Source organism: Stegodyphus dumicola, chromosome 3 (genome assembly GCF_044657685.1).
Source record: "Stegodyphus dumicola isolate Sdum_Otavi_A_Nest chromosome 3, ASM4465768v1".
In the NCBI taxonomy this organism is placed as follows: domain Eukaryota; kingdom Metazoa; phylum Arthropoda; class Arachnida; order Araneae; family Eresidae; genus Stegodyphus; species Stegodyphus dumicola.
Genome location: NC_140770.1, coordinates 275,728,258 through 275,753,629, shown reverse-complemented (window position 1 = coordinate 275,753,629; position 25,372 = coordinate 275,728,258). Strand labels below are relative to the sequence as shown.

Sequence of the window (25,372 nt, the reverse complement as noted above, 5' to 3'; positions counted from 1 at the left end):
CTGCTACTTTACTTTAACTTCATTTAAATTGAATTGCCTAAAACTGAGAAAAGTTAGTTTGATATTTATTTTTACAATGTTTTTAAGCAAATAAGATGTTGACACTTTGGGTCATGTCACAGCTTTAAACATAAATTTTTACATTAATCATCTTATAAAGAATGTTTTAAGTAGTAATTTTCTCTCTTGTTGTAGATTATATAAAAACATCTTTTTAATATAGAAATTTTTAGGCTTAAAAACTCTAAATAATATGATTAAGATTTTTTTATAAAAATTGGGTCACTTGGGGGTACAGAATAAGCGCTGCTCGAGTGGTTTATTTCTTTCTCATTTAACAAAAGTATTTTAATTCAGAAATTTATCCTTTGGACGTTGCTTTAAACTTTATTTATAGTTAAATTGTCTGGAAGCTGTCTTCAGTTAAAACGCATTTAATGCAACTGATAATTTTAAAAAACTTTACAAGAATGTAAAATTTATGGAAGTGTAACAATCTAAAAATCTTAATTCTGTGTCACCACTGAAAACAAATGTAGAAGGAAAGAAGGAAATTAGGGCGGGGAAGCAAAAATTTAAAGGGGAATCTACTTCAAGGAAGTTGGGTGTTCAAAGGGAAAACACTTGGACGTGTATACTAGCAAATAGCAGCAATTGAATTTGTGCTAACGGAAAAGACCAAAAACGATATCATTACAGATTAAAGTAAAGAGAGACTGGTTTTCGACTATATAAAAGAAGACCTGGCGTTTGTATAAATTTAATTTACTTCATAGAACATCATATCATATCATAAACGGAGCATCCCATGAGTTAGTCGAATTATTTAAAGATTCCTGAATTTATCCAGCGACGTATATAGATATTAGCTAAAGACGTTTTTCCTCTTGATGAAACCACACCTTCCTTTCATCTAACCCCTTCAAAATGCTTAGCCTGTAAAGACTGATAAAAGCTCTGACCAAATACTCTATCTGCCTTGAAGGAGGGATGCCTTCGTGAAGAACTTTCTAAGCGAAACCAGCTCGTATACACGTTACACATAAGAAAAACCACGAAAACGCTCATGCAACCAGCCCGTTCGACGGTATTCGAACCTCGGAGCGAACTAACAGTACTCAGCGACTTTCCCGCTCGGCCGTTTGTAGGCCCTTTTGAAAAATAAAATATTTGAATAAAAGATGAACAACATTTAGAGAAATTAAAAATAGGATGAAAAAATTGTGTAAAGCAATGGGCACAATGAGAAACCTGTTTAAAGCAATGTATGAAAGTCATCCTAAATTAAAATGCCGGATATATATCTCTCTTATTTATATATCTTTTCTGAATGGAACGTTGAAAGGCGTGTTAACTGTGCTTTACTGTATTTTCTCTTTTAATATATGCAGTTTTCAAACGCATCGTAGTCTGGGCCACAAAGTATTCTTCCGAAATAAACTCAAATCAAATAAATAAAACCAAATTTTGAAAAATTTATATTAATAAATGTATTTAAAATGCGCACTTCGAATGAATGAATAGAAAATTTAAAACGATAATCTGAAGAGACAATGCAACACAAAAAATTAAAGTCTAAAAATTCAAAAATCACCTAAAATAATAACTATGACTAAAAAATATAGTTCAAAGAAAACTATTTGAAAAAAAATAATAATAATAAACGATGCACCTTTTATTTAAACTACACAGTTCAAATGAGTAAATAGAAATTTTTAAAAAGTTATCTGAAAGAAACCGTGCAGCTTAAACAATTAAACTGAAATTCGAAAAAGATAAAAAAAATTTAAAAATACTAACATAAACATATAATATAACGAACATTATTTTGAAAGAAAGAACGATGTGACTTTCTTTCCCCTTACGCACAGTGTAAAAAGGAAAATAGGTTGCCATATATTAAGAAGTTCGCCAAGTGAACTATTCTTGGCGCAAGGTGAAGAAAAAGTGCCAACATGAATTTGTGAATTTCCCCGTAAATTTCGCACCAAATTTTACAAAATTTCATATTTAGGCATAATTGAGTCGTAAAATCGAAATATGCAAAAATGTAAATATTGTGATATTTTTTGAGATTCTCAAACAAATGTTCTTTGATCGCCATTTTTTCTTATCATACGGTATTAATTTTAGAAAATATTATTGATTCGATAATGATGAATACCGCTGGTTAATCAATATGTAACATGTTAATTGCTATGGCAACTTTCTACATTATTTAGCTTATTTTCCATATATGCTATTTCTATTAAGTTCAGACGTTTCGTAAAACGCCTCCGGCTATATGTCTCAATTAAATAAGGACACCTTTTTCAGGATTCTAGTGAATTTGTACAAATGTATGCAGGAACATGCAACGAAATGCGCTTCAGATAATCTTGAAGAGATTACTGGATATCTTGAAGTTCTGCAAGATGTCTGCCGAAAGGACTCCAGACTTCATGAAGGTAACAGCTCACGTTTGCCTTTTTATTTTCCGATAGTTTCGTACTATGCCATACCTGCCTCGGTAAAAGTGCCCCATAGAAACCAGTAAAACTTTTTATGGTTACCCATAAAATTCTGTGGCATTTCTACTAACTTTTACTGGTTTCTGTTGGCTTTTGTGGGTTTCTTCTTACTAGTCTCAAAATGCCCCATAGAAACCAGTAAAACTTTCTACTGGTACCCATAGAATTCTGTTAATCCTTACTGACTTTTACTGGTTTCTATTGATCTCTGTGGGTTTTTCTTACTGGTATCAACTGACATGTGTCCTGGATCAGCCTTTAAATTTTTAAAATATTCGAATCCTTGCAGCATATAATTCATTAGTTTTAGATAACTTTTATGAATCCGATATAATTTACAATTTATCGGGAAATCGGGAAGTCAATAGAAGGGAAGTCAATAATCGGGAAGTCAATTTATCGGGAAGTCAATAGAAGTTCCCATGCTAGATTATTCAAAATTGGGGTTATATAAAGCCAAAGAGAGGATCTTAAGTGTGTTCTGGCGTTATTCTTATCCATTATTATCCCTAAATCGCACTATTCGGCGTCAGTTATATTTTTATAGAAATGGTCGACGAACAAATACAGAAAGCAGAGTGGTTGTTATAGTTGTTAATCCTCACTTCTCTGACCTATAATCAGCCCGAGTCCACAAAATTCCTCGTGGCAAGGAGCGCAAGTTTTACGCCTGCCGTTTTCAACAGCCTTCAGCACCAGGTGACAGTGCGATTTAGCTCAGACAGTGCGACTGGCTTCGTTTTTTTCTGAAGGACTGTTATGAGCATGGTAGCCTGAAGAATGAGTATGAGCCTGGTTGTTACTGGTACATCGTGAAAATCCGGCGACTTTTATCAAGGTGGTTGCTGTACCTACCTGCTTATCCTTTCTATAATATTTAAGTACATCCCTGAGCATGAATATTTTTATAAATGGCTCTAGAAAGCTCTAGATCTTTCAATTTTGACTATATAAATCGAAAACAATATCTCAAAGAAAGCATAAAGTATGGGCAAACATGGACCTTGGCGACAAACTGTTGCCACCAAGTTGACCATATTTGGCGACTTTTAGTTAGCTTGGCAAATTTGTGGAAGATTTCTGGAAAAGTGTTTTTGAGGCTTTAGAAACGATTTCTTCCGAAGCTTCAAGAAGCTCGTGTAACAGTAGATATATGCGGATCAGAAATCTCTTTCTGATGTTAAACTGGAATTTGATAGGAAAACAACAACATTTTTTTTAACTTTTTTGATTTTTTTTAGCCCAAAAGTGGCAGTTTGTTCAGAAGGGCTAGTAATTCCTTTTTAGCACTTTGCAACGGTTCATTATAACACGGCGTTTCACTTTACAGTTTTTTGCCACCAAATATTAGACGCCTGCATTATTTTTAAAGAAATTAAGTAATTAAAAATCTTCATGAATATATGTATCGTGAAAAACCAACGGTACCTAGAGACATTCAGTTCCGAATAACGTAGCCCTCCACTCGAATATGGGCATCTGGAAGACCAAATTTAGAATTTGGAATTAATTTTTTTTTATTATCTATTTCCTATTTTGTAAAACTTTAACGAATTTTTTATTAACAAACTTAACGATTTCAAAGTGAGCAATGGCAACACTGCGAAAAAAAAATTCTTTTGTCTTCAGTGCGCGAGGCTGTGTATCGGAAATTCTAAAGCTATGCTCTTCTAAATATTTTGAGATAATGCTGTTGAAGTGAATTTTATGGTTTAAGTGTGAAGAACACGATATTTAATAAATTAAAGTAACACACAAAACGTTAGAAAAAGCGCCCCTTTGGGCGTAATATAAAATCTGAAAGCTTTCAAATTTTTATTTTATCTTTTTATATTTTCAAATTTTTAATAAATATTTTTAAAATAAACATTGCTTCGAGGAGTAATTTGAAATGTCGTTTAAGCATTTCGTTTAAGCATTTAACTGCATATATTTCCTGACTCATCTCTTACTTTCAAACAGCTCTTGCAAGCAACACGGGATGCATCAAAAAGAGCTTCATGGAAGAATGTTACAACCATACAAGGAGTGTGTATACAGCTTACAGAGATTCCATGGAAGTAGACGCAGGTCCCGGTGAGATTTCTGAAGAAGATAGGAAGAAAATGTTCTGCTTGTAAATATACTTTCTGTTCTTGCCAGTTAGGCCTTTCTTTAACGAAATCATGCTTTTTTTTAACGTCTTTTCTTTCAGCAAAAAAAGATAATCATCTGTTCACAATATGAATACCCACCTGTTTATGGATTTCTGCTTCACAGGCAGGGCTACGTCGGTATGCGTTCGCTCTGAAATGCGACCCACTTGGTATAGTCCGACCGATTCAAACGCAGTTTTGGCTGGCATTCTGCAAAAACGCATAGGTTCGTCCAAAAAGGGCGTTATTACTTGCTACCACGTGAATGTCTTCTTTTCTCCAAAAAGACAAAACTTACAGAGGGTGTTCACATTATTTTTGTAACGATTTTGGAAAGATTTATATGTAAACAAACCTTAGAATTTTATTTTCTAATATGTTCGATCTGATAGCCCTTTTCTGAACTATCATATTACATTTTGATTCCAAAATAAAGATCCTTTCCCTAAAACATCAAGGTTGATTTTATTCCACTTCCTCTTTCACAGTCTTCCGGACTCTATCCAATGTTTCGAAGCTTATAACCAGCTTGTTTTAAAAGTAAAAATCCGTAGAAGACATATCACGGGACTTGAGTGGGATACACTTAATGGGAATAGCCACAATTCCGGTTTCATTTCCCATTGTTTCAAAAAATAGAGCAGTATGAGGGGTCGTGTTGGATACAGTCATATAAAAGTTCCTTATAGTATAGCAATTACAGGTTTATGTGTGTAACTTAAACCTGTATATATTGTTACGGAATGTACAGGCGCGATGAGATAGCTTCCGCACAAAGCAGTTTTGGGGTTGCCATAAAGTGGCAAGGCTTGGGAGGGTTGCCACATTTTTCGATAAATCGCCCATTTGGAGACAGAATTGGCGGTATGCCATGGACGGATGGAGAACCTTCTGGAACGAATTCTTAAAGGTTTAGCCCAGAATGTTCTCGAACGCAAGCCGAATGCTATATAAACCCTGCTGGTCCGCAATCAGTGCGTGCCAGCGAGCTGATAGTTAGTCATTGAGCGAGCGTCTCGAAGTCTAGCGCCGAGTTGGTCGTCGAGTGCATCGAAGAGTCTCTTAGTGTATCGCGGTTAGTGCATCGTCGAGAAAGTGTGTTAAGTTCCGAGAACGACCGAAGAGAGTCGGGACCTGTACTCTAGTGCTTTGCAGTGAAGCTGTCTTCACCGATATAGCCTGATAACCTGGAGGCTGTGTCGCTGATTGTTCCAGCGAGTGTATAGTAGATCTTCGACGACTGAAAAAAGTGACTTTGGAGCTGTCCTGATTAATATTGGCTAAATAAAGTGTGTTTCGATATTTCATCAAGTGCTTTCGTCGTTATTCACGCCAAATCCGCGCGAACCCGTACTTACGAACGTAAAGAAGAAGAAAAAAAAACGTAACAATATTAACAAATTTAAGTTACGAGCGGACATTACATATAACTTTAAGAAAATTACAAAGCAAGAGTCTGAAACAACCTATCAGGTTAAACACTTGGCTTTTACTGAAGTCCTTCTTTGGCTGCTCACCAGAGGGCATCTTTGTTGTTACAGTTAGTCCAACAGTTTATGTTAAAGGATTGGTTACAGCAGTAAATTTAGAGGTGTGGTTTGGAGCCTTATCCTGACGGAACTTAACACAGTGAAGATTGTTTGGATAAAGAGACGGAATTTCTTCTAAAAAATAGCTGTTAAAACATATTTCTGATATTAATCCGAATTTATTTTAACATTTTTTCTACTTTCATTACTTTAAGTTCTACGTTATAAGAGAATCCAGTAATAACTACAAAACCTTTAGAAACCCTTTCCTTATTTTCTCCGAACCAATATATATTAAGTCTTCTCTATTTCGGTAGTAAATCGATCTTTTTCTAGTGCAATCGAATAAGTATATCCAAGCCCCAATGAATTGTAACTATAAATTTCTATCTTTCACCTGCCAAATAATTTTCATGAAGGAATCTGCACATAGTCTTAAGCCGAGAAACATGGTTCGGCGTTAGGCGACGAACATCATGTTTTTTGTTTGTTTGTTTTGATTAGATTTAAAAGATTTTATAATTTTGTTCACAGTTCCTACAGAGATATTTAAAGATTTTGCAAAAGCTCTTTGGGGGGCTGGATTTACCTTTAAAATATGAGAAGCGAATTTAGATTTAATAAGAGTTGTACGTACCTTTGTTGGGTCTGCCCTTTTGCTCATTCAAATGTAAACTTTGCCCATTTCTTTCCTTTCATATTAATTATGTCACTTATTTTACGTGTAGCAATATTAAAACCATGCTTTTCACAGCTTTTCTTAATAAATTATAAGGTATTTTTTCCGCCTTCTCAGCATGCCTTCGTGGTGTAGTGGTCAGCACGCTCGACGCGTATTCAAGAGCTCCATGGTTCGAGTCCCAGCGAGAGCACTGCTCATTTTTCATCTCACCTGCTTAGAATAACCTAATGTCTCTACAAACTGAATAAGAATATTTCTCTCCATATAGCGCAAAATTATAACCTTCGATGCATTGTTTATTTCTCAGAGATATTTTAAATAAAAGTATATTTTTAATATTGCAGACGATAATTAAACCTTATTCCAATTGGATGCCAGTCACGTTTGTATTTTAAAATTAATAGTTAAATTCATGTAGAAAATCAAAGTCGTTACAAAAATGTCTCAACATTCTCTGTATATGCTGGAGGTAAAGACATTCCCCATCCTTCCACCCTATTTTGAGAACAATTCGTTCCGAATGGCGCATGCGTGTTTGCGCTCATGGAGGCGGTCGAACTAAATATACGTCCTGTTTGGGAGCGAAAACTTTTGTTTGATATCCGATACTTGTTTGCAACACAACTCGAGTTCGATCAGTCACGTCTGCGCACACTACGCTTGTTTACCTCTTTCGAGACAATGCTACGACTGCACATCAGTGTTAGTACATCTGTTGCTACTATCCAGTTAGCAACCAGCACTGTAACTCTGAATTTTCAAGTGATTTTGTATTTTTCATACAAACGCTTTATAAATTCGTTAATAATGAGTTTTAGGAAAGTTAATGACAAGTATCAAGCAACGAAGGGGATTGTTAGGATCACTATTGAGATGGAGAGAAAAAAGAATGTGGAAATGTATGAAGATATCATGGGTATTTCGGACTTCCGCTACTGTCTGCCGAAAATGGTTTTATCTATTTTTGTGAGAAATAAAATCTCTGTTTAATCGGCTAGAGTTAGGGAAGAAATGAAATCAGTTATCTAATAAAGATCAGATATATTACAACATGTTGAGAAATTGCCTTTCATCTGGATAGCAGAAAAGCATTTTTGTATAGCATGATGTACAGTATTCATTCATATACAGCATATATTTCACCGTATGGAATTTTATTTTATTATTAAACAGTGTAAAAATAATAACAATAGAATATTTTATAACAACAGATCAACTGTTTCCCTTTTATTTCTTATTCAAAAAAATTCATCTGGTATACTTCTGATGAACTGGAATGGATTAACGACATGTATCGAAGACCAGTACATCTCCAAAATTCTTTTAACACAGCATTAGTTCATCTACGATATAGGGTTTCCCTTAGTTCAATTAACGAATTATTCAAATTTTTGTTACCTTTCCTGAACTCCTCAACTTCCCATCGCATTTCCTCGCCAGGATGTAAATTTAAAGTTAAATGAAGTCAGTATTTAAACGAGTGAATTTTTTATTCAGAGCGTGTTTTTGCTAGCCAGCCCATGCTACGATTCTGACCTTGCTGTTACGCGAATAATACGCATTTTGGCCATTTAAATAATTATCACGTCAAGGTTGTCGAATCAACCTAGTTAGCCTTAACTTAAAGTGCCAGCCAGCACTACTCTTAAATTAGTCTTAAATTTTATGTGTCACAATTCTAAGTTCCACCGCAAGTGGTCGGTGTTTTCGTAAAGCACTTGTTTTCGTAAAGCACTTTCGTAAAGCAGGATCTAGTAGAGTTTATGTGACCAAAGAGGGTAATATTCCATAAACTACTGCAGTTTCTTATATTTTCCGTGCAAAGTAAAAAAATCTGATGGGGACACCGCGATTTCCTTCTATGGCTTGTAGACACATTAGGATTTTTTTGGGGGCTGGGGGAGCAAAAGACATGAAAAATTACCAATCGCCTTCGCCGGGAATTGAAACACGGACCTCTGAAACACTGACTCATTGTGCTGACCACTGCAGCACAAAGGTAGGCTAGGAAGGCGGGAGAAATACCTTATATGCTCCCCCCTTTTAAAGGGCGACTGGTGTTTTCAGGAGACCCAATCGCCAAGTCCTGGGTGAGGAGAATCAGCATCCAACACCCTTTTTATTTCGGGCACCACTGTAGATTCATTAGGATTTTTGGAAGTCGGAGAGATGGAAAATTAGAAATCGCCTTCGCGAGAACCACGGACCTCTGAAATACCGGCTTAGTGTGCTAACCACTACACCACGAAAGCACGCTAAGAAGGCGGGAGAAATACCTTATATAATCCCCTTTTTAAAGGGCGACTGAGGTTTTTAGGGGAACCAATCGCCAAATCCTGGGTGAGCAGAATCATCATCCAACACCCTTTTTTAAGTTCTGACACCACTGTAGATTCATTAGGATTTTTGGAAGTAGGAAAGATGAAAAATTAGCAACCGCCTTCACAATTAACTTTCCTTTCCTTTTGATTTGAATTTCCTTCCAGAATGCAAATTTAAATGACGTATATGCAAATCTAAATGAGTTCGGAAATAATATTTGTGTAGCAGAATTTAAGAGTTCCGGTAGAAGAGTTAGTTACGATTTTATGTCGCGTGTTTCTAAGTAGCTCCGTTGCTGAATATTTTGTGCTAGCCACTTACTTTACTCTGTATTAATAGTCTAGATTCAGATTTAAAGTCTAGACGCAGCCGATAAATCGGATTTAGATTGAAATAGGAGAGAGTCGTGTAGTTAAAATTTAATTCATTCTTATTGCAAGGTCCCCCTGCGCCGAACCGGTAAACTCGCTGAACACTGGTAGTTCGGTCCGAAGTTCGAATCCCGCGAACGGGCTGGCTGCATGTGCGTTTTTATGCTTTTTCCCATGTGTAACGGGTATACGAGTTCCCTTAGAAAGTCCTCCACAAAGGCATCCCTACACTAAAGCAGATAGCCCTCGAGGCTTTGCCATAATGGCACAAACCGAACCATTTTTACTGTACATACAATTTTGTGTCACCAAGTGAGCAGCAAATAAAAAGGTTGTTATAATCTTCGCCGTGTTTATTTCAAGACATAGCAAGAATTCGCTGCTTCGTCTTTAGTAGGGTCTATATTTTAAGCTCCCAAAAATAATAATAATTCTTCAGCACACCATTTAAACTCATTTCCTCGAATTTTTCTAATTTAATTAAACGATTCGTCAAAGCAAGTTGAAAATAACATCAACAACTTCTAATTCTAAAATTAAATATCCCGATCCAATTTTCTCATTCGAAAGTCAAACTTCTTATAATTTATTTTTTCTTAAAATTTTATTTACTCAGATTTCGTTAATTGTCCAAATTAATTTGTTTTTAAATTTGACGTTGCCCAAAGAAGAATATCTTCGTCATTTAAAACATATCCGTATTTGGAAGTACCTAACTACGGCCAACGATTGCGAAAATCAAGGCCGAGTAAGGACTTTTATGCCAGGTAAGGGGGTGGGTACACACATATGTAACATGTATATACACGCGTTTGGTTTTGCCGATTACAGTGGAAAAGAGGATAAGCTCAATTAGTTGTTATAGCAGTGCCATATACAAATTTTAACGTTTTATGGCTAATCGTTTTTGAGTTATGCGAGACATATATGTACAGAAGTCACCAAACTTACTGCTGCGAGTCAACATTTTCTCTCACGACAAAAATTAAAACTAGTTTAAGAGCGCAAATTACAGATGCACATCTAGAGAGTTGACTAACGCTGCGCGTTACGAATCCTGATACAAATATTCAGTTACTTTTTCAGGCAAAAAGCAAATGCAAATATCGCACAAAATTAAATTTTCCATCGAATTTTAACATTATTTCATATATTGTTGCCATGTTGGTTTTTTATAACTTAATATTATTGCTTTTAATTGCTTTTCTTCATAATGTAATAAATTTATTGAAAAATACTCCCACTTCAATCTTTTCATCTGAAAAGATAGTTAAATACACGTAGTTATTCATTAAACATTTATTAATGTTATAATAATTTATTAGTCTTATGTGAACACAAAAGTATTTTATATTGCAAGTTTTTATTTTAATAAGTCTCCAACCTTTAAATTACAACTAAGAATGAGCAACCTTAAGAACTGGTAAACGAATAATAGCTTAGTTCAGTAGACAGAAAGCAGAACTCAACCTTTATTATTCAAAATAAATTTAACAGACAACTCCTTCTTAGAGTTTACAACAAAGCCTCCACTTGGGCTTGAACTCAGGAATATTAAGAAGTAAAACTTAACTAAACGTAACTAAAATGATATAGCCGAAGCTATCAAGATTCTAACAGAGTTGGCTCCTTAACGCTATCAAGCGTTAAGGAGCTTAACGGCGAAGCTATCAAGGGCCTAAAAGTACGGCCGAGCGTAATAATAGCTTAAGACAGAGACTAGCCTAAAAGACGAAATCGCGCTGCTCAGAATATCTGGCTCTCTAACGACGTCAGTAGAACTTCAAAGTTAAATACTTCTCTTCCTCGTTTGCATTGGACCGCGATTCTGTAAATACGTTTTGGCCGGAAGTTGTAAGCTGAAATTAAGAATGGACAGGAAAGTAACTTTAACTAAAAATTAACTGTTAGAAAACGTACGATAAACTTTACAAAGCGACTTAATGTTTTTTGCATTACTTCCAAATAGTGATTAAACTACACAAAACTATAATAATTTCACGAAAGTCGCATTTATAAGTACATCAGCATATGCGGCCTCCTTTATAATTGCTTCACTTAAACGCTATCGTGGTAAAAATGTTTCCTATCTCTGGTATAGACTAATATGTTCTTTTTCCTCAGGTTGCAAGCTTACGAAGTTCTTTGTGCTTCCGATGCAGTCGCACGACAATGTGGAAAAACAGTCATGGACGCCGTACTAGAACTGGCTCATCGAACTGATTACATGGAGAGGAAGCAGCGTTGTTCCAGAAATGTGAGAGAAGAGGCTGTTAAGGATATCCCACATCTGCAGATCAGCGTCTTTAAGAAACTGCAACTCGAAGAAGTCTTACTTCTGGAAGGCTGAAAGAAAACGTAGAAGAAAATGCTGCAGAACGGAGTTCACCTAAACGCATTTTGAACAGATTTTGACATCTATGTACCGAATACTTCTATTTCAATAAATAAAAATTTGATGTGAACAGAAATACGACTTCCTGGCACGGCCTATTAAGTTATACACATCTTTTGCTGCACTTCATTTAAAGCCTATTTCCTCCAATTTCATTTGAAATATATTTCGAATTCAATCAATTCAGTTCTCATTTCGCAGCAAGGTAAAAAAACACGCAAAAATTCAATCTTCATTAGAAACTGTAAATACAGAAAAGACTAAAACAACAAATACAGTTAAAAAGACTTTCACAATTAAAATTAGAGTTTCTACACAAAATCAAACAATTCTGCCAGCGGGCAGGAAGATAAAATTTTCGGTGCAAAAAAAAATTGAAAGTTAACTTTGGTCCCACTAGGCAAAAGACACTAAAGTTGGTGCTCCAACTGACTTAATTCACTGTTCTACTAAGAATTTCAAATGTAAAGAAATGGATGTCTCGTTAACGCCCTCCTTAGCGCAACTTTTAAATTGTTAATAACTCTACAACTATTGCATGCAGATTAACTGAAGGTATAAAAACCTTAACCGGAAGATAAGAACAAGAAAATTCAATCTCTTTTAAAGCAAAAAATTCACAATTAACCAACACACACACACATATATATATATATATATATATATAAAGTAAGAAATTTAGAAAAAGGTTTTCACAAAGACCAAAAATTGAAATTCCTAAGTAATAAATTTCATAAAAAAGTAATAAATAAATATAAAAAAGTATTTTGTAATTTCACTTTTCAATTCGTTGAATAAAGTTCTCTTTGTTGAAATTTAAAATTTTGATTTGAATTTACTTTGGTTTTTCCTTGCTTTGGGGAAGGGCCAGAATTTTCGCGTGAACTATGATAATTAAAATACATTGGAATGGTTCATCCGCTGATTCTGGATACAGAAAAAGTAAGGATTTTTGTTTGTGAGGGGGGAGAGATTTCAATCAATTTCAATGTTCCTCCTCCTGACGAAGTGGTATTGAAATTGATTTAATTCCTCGTCTATTATATTCTTTGTTCTTTAAATTTCATTGATTTTTTGAATTAGGGCGTTACTTGTTTGACGTTTTTTAGTTAAAACATTTCCTAAATTATTTTTTACATTTATAGGATTTTACGAAATTTATTACTTTTGAATTTCAATTTTTGTTCTTTGTGGAAAACTGGATCTAAATTTCTTACTTTATGTCTTTACTGATCATATTTCAGCACCTAATGCGCGAAAATACTATACATGATTATATTATGTTTTTTTAATATTATTTTGTAATTAAATGTTTACATTTTTATATTTATATTCGTCTGGGGCGGAAGATTACAAAGAAAAAGTGAGGTGCACAGAAAAAAAAAAAAGAGTCCTTTATTCTGCCATACGTACAGATGTCACGCAAAAACAACGTTGAAATGGATTCGAGAGTAGAAAAATTGGATAATTTCGTTGAAATAAGATAACCAAAATTTTTCACAATTGCAGTACTTCCTTTTCTTCATACAAGGATTAACCCTTTACGGCACAGTGTGTTCGGTCTGGACACACCTCAGAAATTTCTTTCTGTACGAACAGAAAAATTGAATGAAAAAGGATTTATAGGTTACTCTGAACCTTCTTTATTTATAGTAGATGGCAGCTCAACACAAACCAGTCCATATATTTTAGCTATGTTTAGTTTTTTAAGACTCATTTTTTAAAGAAAACTTCCAGATTTTTTTAGGGTATAAAAGGAATCTTTTGAAAAGAAATTTCTATGTTATATTTTTGGCTGTATGCTAAGCTCCTCATTCTACATTAATTTTAAATTTTTACCTTGAAATCTTGCTTAAAATCAAACGGCGAACCCTAGCTGTGCCCAGACCGGGCTCACCGATCATCTAGAACAACTCAGAGTCTGTATTCTTTGTTTCTCCGCATCTCATCGGTCAGTTCATTAACAACAATGCTCGTTTCAGCACTCTTTTCGAAGCACTATTCAATCAGTGTACCACTTTGGACACACCCACAGAATTAAAACGATAAGTGCTATCTTCACAATATTTTACTTGTGTACTCCTCTAGGCCTAATTAGACTGCCTATCTTTTTTTTCTATTAAAACTCCGACTTTAAAAGCTAGCGTGTCGGAAAGGGTTAAAAAAAATAACTTGTAAATGAAATTCTCACTCAAATGGACGCTGGCATGAACAAATGCCACTTTCCTTTCATTGATCTGGTTCACGTGAAATTTTCCCGCCCAAGACTTTTTTTACGTCTATCTTCTTTAGCTTTAGCATGCTAAAGCAACTAAGCCTCACGGCACGTTGAAAACAAAGCTTTGTTCGTAGAGAAGGCGCCGCCTTTGCCACGTGTAAGGATTCATTGTCTCGACCCCAGTTTAGTGAATCATTTTATTTTTTTTTTTTTTACGCTCGGTTCAGCTAACTCCAGAACAAACAAAACGGTGTTGGAATGGAAGGAGTTGATTAATTGGAAGTTAACGCTTCTCCGAAACAAACAGCGATTACGTTTTATCAATTCTTTCTCTTTCCTCTCCGGAGAGATTGCACGCTGCATTGAATCTAAAGTAACAGCCACCAAGCGAAAACAAAGTGGCTATTGTGTTCGACGAATACCCTGAACAATGGAAGAGATGTCTGCACAAATTCGGGTGAAAAGATGCACGAATTGTTTAGCTATTTTAAGTCGATTTCCAACTCACTTTTTTAAAGCTCAAAACTAGCCAATCTTTTATTCTTCTTTGATTTAAAAATCGTTATTGTGATGCATATAGCTTACAAATAAATTTTTTGAAAAAAATTTTTAATATATGCCTGTGAATATCGTCGTTTCTGATGATTTTCCTTAAATGTAATTCGTAACGCTAGCGACAAATAGTAAATTATAAATGAATAGTAATTGTCACTAGATAATAGACATTTCAGCCCACTAAAGTCGCTAAACACTGTCAATTCCTTCCGGCATGCATATTTCACAAGTGCACATCTGTGTAGCCACTGAGGGAGTGGCTTGTACGATGGACCAATGAGCATCCTGTGATATATCTGTCATGTCTCATGACCTTTCGCGTGCTTTAAGATTTAAGCAAGGTGGTTGAAAATTTTCTGCCACGCAACGTTCTGTACAAAATAATTAAAGCATCGTCGATTGCTTCTGAAACTTTTCATTGCGAAGTTAATTCAAATATAGGCAGTTATGAAGATTTCACTACATGTTTGAAATAAATACAAACACATGTTGGATACTTCGCAAAAATATCGATGTGAAATATTACTTAATAAGTGGTAAATAAGATGAAGAAAGAAATATGTGATAAACATCTGATCCAAAATGCAATCTTTACATAAAACTATGCGTATGAGAAAAATATTTACACCAGTTATATATGTAAATAGAAGTCAGCACTTTTTATTGCTGTCTATATGAAAAAGATGTTCTATAATAATAAGCAATGCAGAATTTTATTCAAAGTGAACTTTACTAATTCGCATTCGTATACATTTAGTGTGTTAAATTTCTCATTTAATAACTGGCTCTTAAATGTACTGTCTACACAAGAAATAATACTCATCAAACAGAGTGAATTTATCTTACTCACAACGAATATATTCAATTTATTTACATATAATTTTTAATGTTAGCAATGGATATCATCAGATTATATGTATTCTGAATCTTACACTTTCAAAATCAAAAGAATGCAAGCACTGAAATAAGAAAACATTAGATTCGTTGCAAACCTTTCAGTCATTCTCAGCTCAATTAAAAAAATATACACTTGAATTCTCTTAATAATATGCAGTGAACATCAATCCAACTATTAATGCGTGATAAAAATCGCGAAAGTGAATTGTCAGCGATTAATTAAACTCAGAAAACGAAAGCACTACAAGATTTCTACTATTACGCCATATATTTATAACTGCGAAACAAATGCAAATCAAAACGTAAACGACATATGCTCACATGCAAGAAGATTTAGCGTCAAAAGAGCAATAGCAGCTCATTGGTCCATTTTCGAAACTCCTCCCTTAGTGGCTACGCTGATGTGCACTTGTGAAACATGCTTCCGGGATTCAAACCTCGGCGAACGGGCTGGCTGCAAGGGCGTTTTCGTGATCTTGCCTATCTGTAACGTGTATAGGAGCCAGTTCCCCTTAGAAAGTTTACCAGAAGGCATCCCTCCGCTTAAGCATATAACCCTCTGGTAACCTTTACCATAATCAAATGAATCAACTAGACCACAATATTCATTTGTCATAAACAGGCGCGATTTACAATGAAAGAACGGATTTTTTGGTCCCATCCAATTTGGTATACACTTAATGTTATTTTAACCGGCTATAGCGAAATTCCAAATCTGTAAGAAAAAACTAGGTGCTTACTTCACAGTGACATTAGGTTATTTGGAAGGAGGAGACATGAAAAATATTCAATGTCCTGGCCGAGACCCGAACGTGTTGCTACCGTTCGGGTCTCCATGACGGCATGCAATGACAAAATACCTTACATACTCCCCCTAGTAAAGGGCGACTGGGGATTACGGGACTCATTTGCCAAATCCTGGTGGTAAAGAATCATCATCCACTACCTTTTAGTTCGGGCGCCACTGTCGAGTAATTTTTTTTTTTTATCCGGAAGACGTGAATAATGAGCAATGCCCTCGCCGGGACTCGAATCTGAACCTCTCGAATACGCCCCGAGTGTACTACCGTTACCAAAGGCATGCAGAAAGGGGGGAGAAAATATCTTTTAACGAAATAGGGGGTTCGGAAAGTAATGTCGTTTCTGCGCATGTCGACAACAACATGCTAAGGGCAGAAGTAGAAGCAAATCCACCAACCTTGGTCGACCATCGAAGAACATTTCAAGTTTCAAAGGGTTTACATCAAGAAAAGGCGCTTCTGGGTGTTTGATGGAGTATTCGCGGAATTGTTCATTTTGAATTGCTGAAACCTGACAAACTGTTAATGCAGACCTTTATTGTGAACAATTGGATGGAGTGAACCAATCTTTAATCGAAGAATATCAATTGTCAACAGAAAAGACGTCATTCTGCAACACGACACTGCAAGACCGCACTGTGCAAGACGAACACTGGAAAAAAAGAATGAATTGGGGTGGGAGGTACTGCCATACTTACCCACCATACTCGGCCGATATCGCAGCATTGGATTTCCATTTATTCGGATCCCTACAACAGTTTCTTAGTGGCAAAAAATTTGAAAATTTGGATGATGTCCAAAATGTCCTCTCGAGATATTTTACTCAAAAACCAATTGATTTTTATCGGTCCGGGATTGAAAATCTGCACATTAGATGGCAAAAGGTTTTTGATAACGAGGGTAAGTATATTACTGTTTAAAAATAAAAACTTGTTAAAAATGTATTCGTTTGAATTTAATGTAAGAAAACAACATTACTTTCCGGTCTCCTTATTATTATCCCGTAGACCGTGGAACTACAATGATTTATTTTAACAGGTCACAGCGCAGCCCCGATCGGCCGTTATCAGAACATATGAATGAGGAACTGTTATCCGGTCTCCAATAAAGTCCAAGCTTTCCAAATTTAAGAATTTCTAGCGCCTTTTAGAGAAATATCATCCAGGTGAAATAAAAAAAAATCAAAAAAAAAAAATAATAATAATCCAAACATTTGCAATCAGAGTCTAGGGTGGAGATTTTGGTTATGCAATGAGAGGGTTCTCTTCAAAGATCTCCTTATCTTGGTTCACTAATGACTAAATTGGGACTGTACACCAATAAACGCATAGGTAACAGGCAACGATTTTGTATACTCATATACATCTCAACTACTGGACTTCCAAGCAGGAAATAAATGCAGTAACGTTTGTGTGCCTTGCTGGCTTTGAAATCGTTCAGTTTCTTAGTAAAAAATTTGTTAAAGTTTTACAAAATATGAAATAGATAATAAAATAAATTCCAAGTTTGGGCTTCCAGAGGCCAATATTCGAGTGGAGATGTACGTTATACAAAATTTATGTTTCTAGATGCCGTTGATTTTTCACAATGCGAGAAACATTCATGCATTCATGCACATAATTTAATTTCATAATTTAATTTAATAATCTTCATAATTTAATTTCTTCAAATATAATGCACATCGAAAATATTTGATGGCAAAAATTTGAAACGTCACAAAATGCCAAAACGAAATTAATAGCGCATTTGGGGTAAAAAGCAGAAATGGATATGTATATTTAAACATTATGCAGATACACTGAAATACTGGGCACGGGAATTATTTATTACATACGGTAATTAACGGATAGGAATGTCTTCTGCCAGATATGTTCCTTACATAATTCAGTCAAGTAGTTTACGCCTGGAAGCATATAAACAAAAACAGAAGTCAGAGGATTAAGGTTTATGTCAGTACACCGGAAATGTAAGAGAAGACTCAACAATCGTGACGTTGATAAATTAAGTGTTAAGATATATTGCTCCCTTGGCTATAATAGAACTAACCATTACAGATAGCTGGATGATGGTACTGACGGATACAAATATATATCTTGCTTTTCCTGGCTCGGGAGCACATTAATTAAAATAAGAACTTTCAGCTTTCTCATCTACATCTTCATTTTATCACCATACGTTATAAAATCTATGCCTCCTGGGGAGCTTACACTATACACTTTAAAAGGACTGTTGAGAAAACTATCTTCTAGCTTTGTGACACAAAACAGCACAACTAGCCTTGTGACAAAAAGTCAGAAGAAGAGAGTACAAGACCTTTTTATTCGAACATAAAAGTAACAATTACCCAACTTGGATTTACACAGTTTAAGCACTTCTGGCTTGACAGAAATAGGTGACGTTTTGAACAAATTCAAAATGTGGTAGGTAAGCCTAATTGCTCAAAAGATAAATTAACGCGCAGGCCAGGCTCTGGTTGGTAGAAAACCGGCGAAACAAAGCTAAATGGCTAGAAGCACTCAACGCCGCTAGATCAAGTCTCTAATAATCACGGCGGCACAACGTGGCCTGGAATAAACAGGCACGCTCTAAAACTAACTTCCGAAACCCTTGCTTAAATAGCACTTCTTTCTACCTTAATCTGAATAAACGATCGCCGTCTGATTTACATTCAGGCATGAAAAGCGTAGGTGAAAAGAAAGTAATAGGAAAGTACGCAAAAAAGAAGTATTAGTTTAAAATAAATAGATAAACCTTACAACGTGTTGTTTTGAATTTCCTATTACAACTTGCAGTGTTTATTTTTATGTTAATTAACTAGATATTTTATGTTTCGAATCTATACTATCACTTCTTTCTTTCTGTTTTCCTGCCAGAAAGCAAATTAGCTGGCATGTATTCAATTGAGAGTTTCAGATTGTTTTAGTCAGAGTATGTTCTACCTGCTGAAAGCCACGTTACTAGGTGTTAGTCTACGTTAATCGTTTCCGTATTCGGTTGCTTTATTCTGCCGGAACTGCTGTCACGCTGGTGTAGGTTAAAGTCTGATTTCCGAGTTTAAATCTCTCCGTAACCTTTGGCTAATAAATACTTAGATTCAGTTTTAATTAAAAATTCTAATTTTGAGCTCACGCCATAAATGTTAGCTTGTTTGTAACGCCCAGATGTGCCTTCGGTTCAACGTACTTAGTTTCAGATAGAAGGGTAATCCTTCTCAAGTTTTATTTCATCTCAGACAAAGCGATACTTCGCTTACACGTCTATTGGAGAATTTGCCACATGTTACAATGTGCAAACAACAATTTTTACACAGGGTCAGTTCTATATCTCCTGTTCTACTGAGCAGATTGAAGAAATTCAACTCGCGTTTTTCATGTCTCGAAAGCGACACTTAGGATATATGTCAGATTTAAATATAGCTTTGTACTAATACAGGTAATATGAAATAAAATAGGGCTTTTTCTGAAACGACATGCCAATATTTCGTTTCCACCACTCAAATGATACTAGACTGCCAAGTTTTGTAAAAACTCACGCGAGTAGTTTTTAAAAGATTATCTCGCAAAATTGTAGCTCCTCAATAGTAAATGGTAATTGAATTTTATATATATTTATTAATGCCTCTTTTTTTTCATTAAACTCACTTGATTCCTTCTTCCAGAATTCGAAATTTAGGCTTAATTCAAATATAATTCGAACATTTTCTATGATTTATTTTTTAAATTTATGTTTTAAAATATATTCGATAAATTCTTCGAAAAACTTTTTACATTATAACCTATAACATTTTTAGCATCGTCTTAAAGTAGATGTATTTCTAGGCACACCTGAAAAAAATTAGAAAGAGTTTAGAGTTATTTACCAGAGTTTACCAGAGTTTATTTACCAGAGTTTAGAGTTAGAGTTTAGCGGTTTTTATTCGAAATTTTCTGACGTATACGTGAATTTACATATTGGAGCGTTTTGATACTCAACAACATCTTTTTGTTGAGTAATAATAACGACGAATGTGGTGTACGCACTTTGTTAACAATATTTGAAAGTATGAACGATGGCTTTTTTCCCGTAACTTTCTCACCAAATTTTACAAAATTTAATATTTAGGCATCATTTGAGTCGTAGAATCGAAATATGGAAACAAATTGGCATGTCGTTTCAGAAAAAGTCCGATTTTGTGTCAAAATCACTAAGTTAGAATAATGCTATATATAAATCTAATACATATCGTAAGTCGCGCTTTCCAGACATGAAAAAAGCAATTTAAATTTCGTCAATGGGCGCAGTAGAACGAGAGATATAAAACTGTCTTTGTTTTTCCCTACCCGCAGTGTACATTTAATTACAGGCACAATCCCTACAAACTGATAATTGTAAAATACTTTTATTACAATGAGACCTCGGATCACGAACGTTTCACTTCGAGAACGGTTCCCTTCACGAATAAATTAATTGAACCATAAACGCCTCAAATGACGGAAGATGTTATGAACGCTCATGTCCACAACTTATGATTTTCAGAGCTATTTTGAGATAACCTATCCCACATATGTGACATTCAGGGATTCAGGGATCGTTTCAACTTTTTTCATTGCTTAACTCTCATTAAAAAAATCTGGCAGAAAGTGGCTTAACAGTATCGTAAATTCGCCCTGGAGAAAAATTATGGCCAAATTGGGTTGGAAACGAAGACTTCGAACGCTTTGACACTTAGGAGATTTGGTACTTATGCATTAACCCGTCGAGCATGAAACTATCGCCAATCAACGGGATTTAGCGCCAGATATGGATAAGCGTTAAATCACAACACATTCATAATATCTGCGGTTCATTTCTTGTATCTTCGATTGATTCTCGATAATCGACGATTTATTTTTTATGAATAAAGATACAAATTAATTGTTACTAGTGTATTTTTGATTCATTCAGAAAAATTTATTAAATATGGAACCTGTCTTTCTTTCCATCACAAAAAAAGACATTAGCTACTAGCAGCTTCGCTGCCAGCCTTCGTCTGGCTTTTAAATATACCGAGAAAATGGCTGAAGGGAACACCAAACGTTAAATTTAAAAACTGCGTAGAATTTTACTCTGCAGAACAACTTCATAAAAAAAAAAGTTGTTACGTATAACGAAATTACAATGAAATAAACAATATCCCTTAATAAAAATATTAATTATCCTAATAAATAAATTAATCAACTTCCCTTTGCAAAATCTTAAGAACTCAAATGGTATAAAGGAGGTTAAGAACTTTGTTTCCTAAAAAAATCACTCATATCTTAAAGACAGTGAAATAACATAAAAGAATACAAAAAACAAAACATTCTGAAAAGCAAAGTATAATTAATGATATTTTATCTTATATTTTCAGGAGAAAAAAATTACAATGAAATAAGCTATATCGCTTAATACAAATATTAATTATCCTAATAAAAAAATTAACCAACTTTCCGTTGAAGGAAAAAAATCATGCAAAACTTTTCAATATCTTACGAATAGTGAAATAAGCAAAACATAATATAAAAGAAACTCAAAAAGCAAAAAATTCCGCGCAGAATTTTACTCTGCAGAACAACTTTATCAAAAAAAAATCAATAAAATATATATAAAAATATATATAAAATATATATAAAAAAATGACAATGAAATAGGCCAATCTCTTAAAAACAGTGACCTAGCATAGCTCGGTGACAGCCAACTTTCGCGCTCGACAAATCATTCGCAAGTACCGAAATTCCAGCCAAAGTACAAAATTGTTATCTGCGATTTTGAGTGAAACAGAAGACTAGTAAGTCTCAAGTACAATCGAGTAGGCCTTAGAGCAAAGAAAAGGTAAAAGGAAAATCCCACGAAAGATCTATTAGCCTATTTTATCTGCTTAATATTGTGTTTATTTGTTGTTTTTGTTGCTTCATGTTTAATGATGTCTAAGAGCTTTTGGTTATGATCTTGTGCAAAACACACTGTAGTAAAGATTAAAACCAATACTTACGTATTAACTCAATCATTTTGGCCTAATATGAAGATTTTTCACAGATGAGAAGATAAACGTTACTTATTGGGTTCAAGCTGGTGGATTTTGCGACTTATTTTAAAAAGATTTCCAAACAAACGATATTTATCGCAAGTCGGCAAACATTATCAGCATATTAAAAAAATACTTCAGCAATCTAAAATACAAATTTTATCTATTAAATAAGGATCACGTGGCACATTAAAAATAAAACACTGACATTCTTCCCCATATCTTTCTGTAATTGTTTACTGCTATTCTTCTCCTCAAGTACACAGTATATCTACCAAACGCATCTCTTCGGTGTTCCCTTTAGAAATTCTGGCAAAATTCCTGCAGAGAGTTTACCGCAGTTTCTTCCACTGCTGACAAATTCCACAACCGCCGTTTCAAAATCAAGTTTAAGCCAAAAAATATCTCTATTCCTCTATAAAAGCTATAGGTACTTGGTATACATCGAAAAGAAGGCATACGAAAATAGCGGAGTTGCCTGACTGAAGGACTGTTATGAATATGGTTGCTTGAATAACTAGTTAGTTATGCACATGGCTGCCATAGTTTGGCACATTTGGAAATTTTGACGACTTCTGCTAAGGTGGTTGTGACAGCACGTGAGTACCTAATAAGTAATCATCTGTGGTCCAGGAACGAATTAATTAATTTTGCCTTTATTCCTACGGAGAAACTGTTTTCTGTTTACGAACATTTCAGTTGACAAACGTCTTTCAAGAACGAATAAAAGCTGTATATAAAAGTTAAATTCGTATTAATACTTAAGGTACTTTTTCGTTTTGCCGGCGCAAACAATAAAGTCGCCAATAATGGTACAACTGATGCCAAACGGAATATCTTCACTGGTAACCTTCTACGCTTCATTTTCAAAACAAGTCGCAGCCATTTCTTATCAGATTGATTGTTTCTTTCAATACTGGCATACAATTACATAGAATGTTTTCCAGATAGTTCAGTTTTATGCCTAAGGCCATTCGCGGTAATTAAGTCAATTAGGATGCAATCACACCGCTCACCCGAAGGCAAAGTCAGGGGTTAAATTTATCAGTTCTAATGAAAATGTACTAGCGAAGTAAAGCACTGCGGTTTTACATATTTCCTGAGTTATAGCTATTCGTATGTATTGAAATAATTCTTGCATTTAAACTTGTATTCCAAATTAAGATTTAATTTGGAATTAATGTAGACAATTACTGAGAAAATCAGATTTTTGTAGGGTAGTTCACGTGAGATGAGTTCACCAGGAATCACGTGATATGAAATAGCGAATCAGAATGTTGTACCATGAAAACATAGTAAATTAATGTCTTTATTTATTGACTTTTCACAAACTTTTAAACGATATTAAAATGTTTATGCCTTCAAAATAAAAACTTCTTAGAACTAACATTCGCTAACATTTTTTATTTGTGTATATTGTATGTTGTCGTCAATAAAATCTGCTTGGCGAGATTTGCATCGGCGAAACGGAAAAGTACCATACTTAATTAACCGAAAACATAATTTTGAAGCATGTTTGTTTCCTTAAAAAAAATTATCGTACTCACCCATGCAGGCTTTTGGTGATATAAACCTCAGCATGTTCATCTCGCGGTTAGAAGATCCTTTATTCCATTTACGGCAAACACATAATTGACTTCACATTTTCTGCTCTAAACGGTCTAAGGGTCTCTATAACTTTTCTTTTCCGAAGCATTTTTGTCAGTGGCCGAATCTTGAACAAGATCTATGGCTGCACGTCCAGATTTTCTTTACATTAGAATTTTCCGTCGGCATCCTCCCGTGAAACGTAAGCACGAATGAGAAAGCAGTCAAGTAAAATTCTCCACAAAGGCACCCCTCTATCAGGATATGCTGCTCTCTCATCTTTTAGAGAAATTAAAGTTGTATCTTGCTTGAAGAAATTATTTGGCATCTGAAATCGAATAAATAGGTATATCAGATACACTAAGGAAAAAAATGGATAGTGCTATATCTCGCCGATTGACGAAATTCAAATTTCGTTTCTCGTATCTCGAAAGCGCGACTTAGGATATGTATTACATATACACATAGCATCAATCTAACGTAGGTATTTTGACACAACATCGGACTTTTTCTGAAGTGACAAGCCAATGTTATCCCATATTTCGATTCTACGACACCACTTATGCCTAAATATTAAATTTTGCAAAATGTGGGCCGAAATTTACAGAGTAATTCAAAAATTTAACTTGGCGCATTTTTCCAGTTTCCGCCAAGAATAAATTCACATGGCGAAATTCTTAATTTATGGCAAGCAATTTTCCTTTTCCCTTTTTTACATTGTGCGCGAGGGAGAAAACGTCACATCGTTCCTACTCTCTAAATATATTAACAAATTGCTTAAACCACATTTGATGATTTATCGCTTTAAACAAATATGCCAAATTTTAAAACGCGCCAGTATATAAATTCACGTATAGCTTAAAAAATTTTGAATAAAAAACACAATTTTTTTGCAAGTGGGCCTAGAAATACGTCTACTTTAATATGATATTAAAAATTTCATAGGTTATAATACAAAAATTAGTTCGAAAAATTTATCCAAAATATTTAAAAATACAAATTTTAAAAATAAATCATAAAAATGGGCGAATTTTATTTGGAATAAACTTAAATTGCGAAATATGAAAGGAAAGTTTAATAAAACAAGTTTAATAAAAAAGAGATATTAATAAATATATACCATATTCAATCAACATGGAGGAGCTAAAGCTTTGAGAGCTAACTTTTTAAAAACTACTCGTGTGTTTTTTTGGAAAACTTCACACTTTGGCGTAATTTGAGTCGTCGAACCGAAATATAGAAAAAATGTGGTGTGTAATTTCAGAAAAAGTCCGACTTGTTGTCAAAATACCCATATTAGAAAAATGATATACTATATATAATTTTTAAAGATATCCTAAGTCTCGCTT

The 25,372-nt window shown here is 34.5% G+C and overlaps 1 protein-coding gene across 2 annotated transcripts in view; it reads left to right on the top strand.

Annotated features, from left to right (window-relative positions):
• LOC118183075 (uncharacterized) overlaps positions 1-12,020 on the top strand; it is a 33,686-nt gene extending 21,666 nt beyond the window's left edge. For both annotated transcript variants that reach the window (XM_085814194.1, XM_085814193.1), the window contains exons 3-5: positions 2,317-2,447; positions 4,473-4,626; positions 11,674-12,020. In XM_085814194.1, coding sequence (XP_085670320.1) covers positions 2,317-2,447; positions 4,473-4,626; positions 11,674-11,899 — 511 coding nt within the window. In that variant the 3' untranslated portion in view covers positions 11,900-12,020. The remainder of the gene's footprint in view (positions 1-2,316; positions 2,448-4,472; positions 4,627-11,673) is intronic.
• Positions 12,021-25,372: the final 13,352 nt, after the last annotated feature.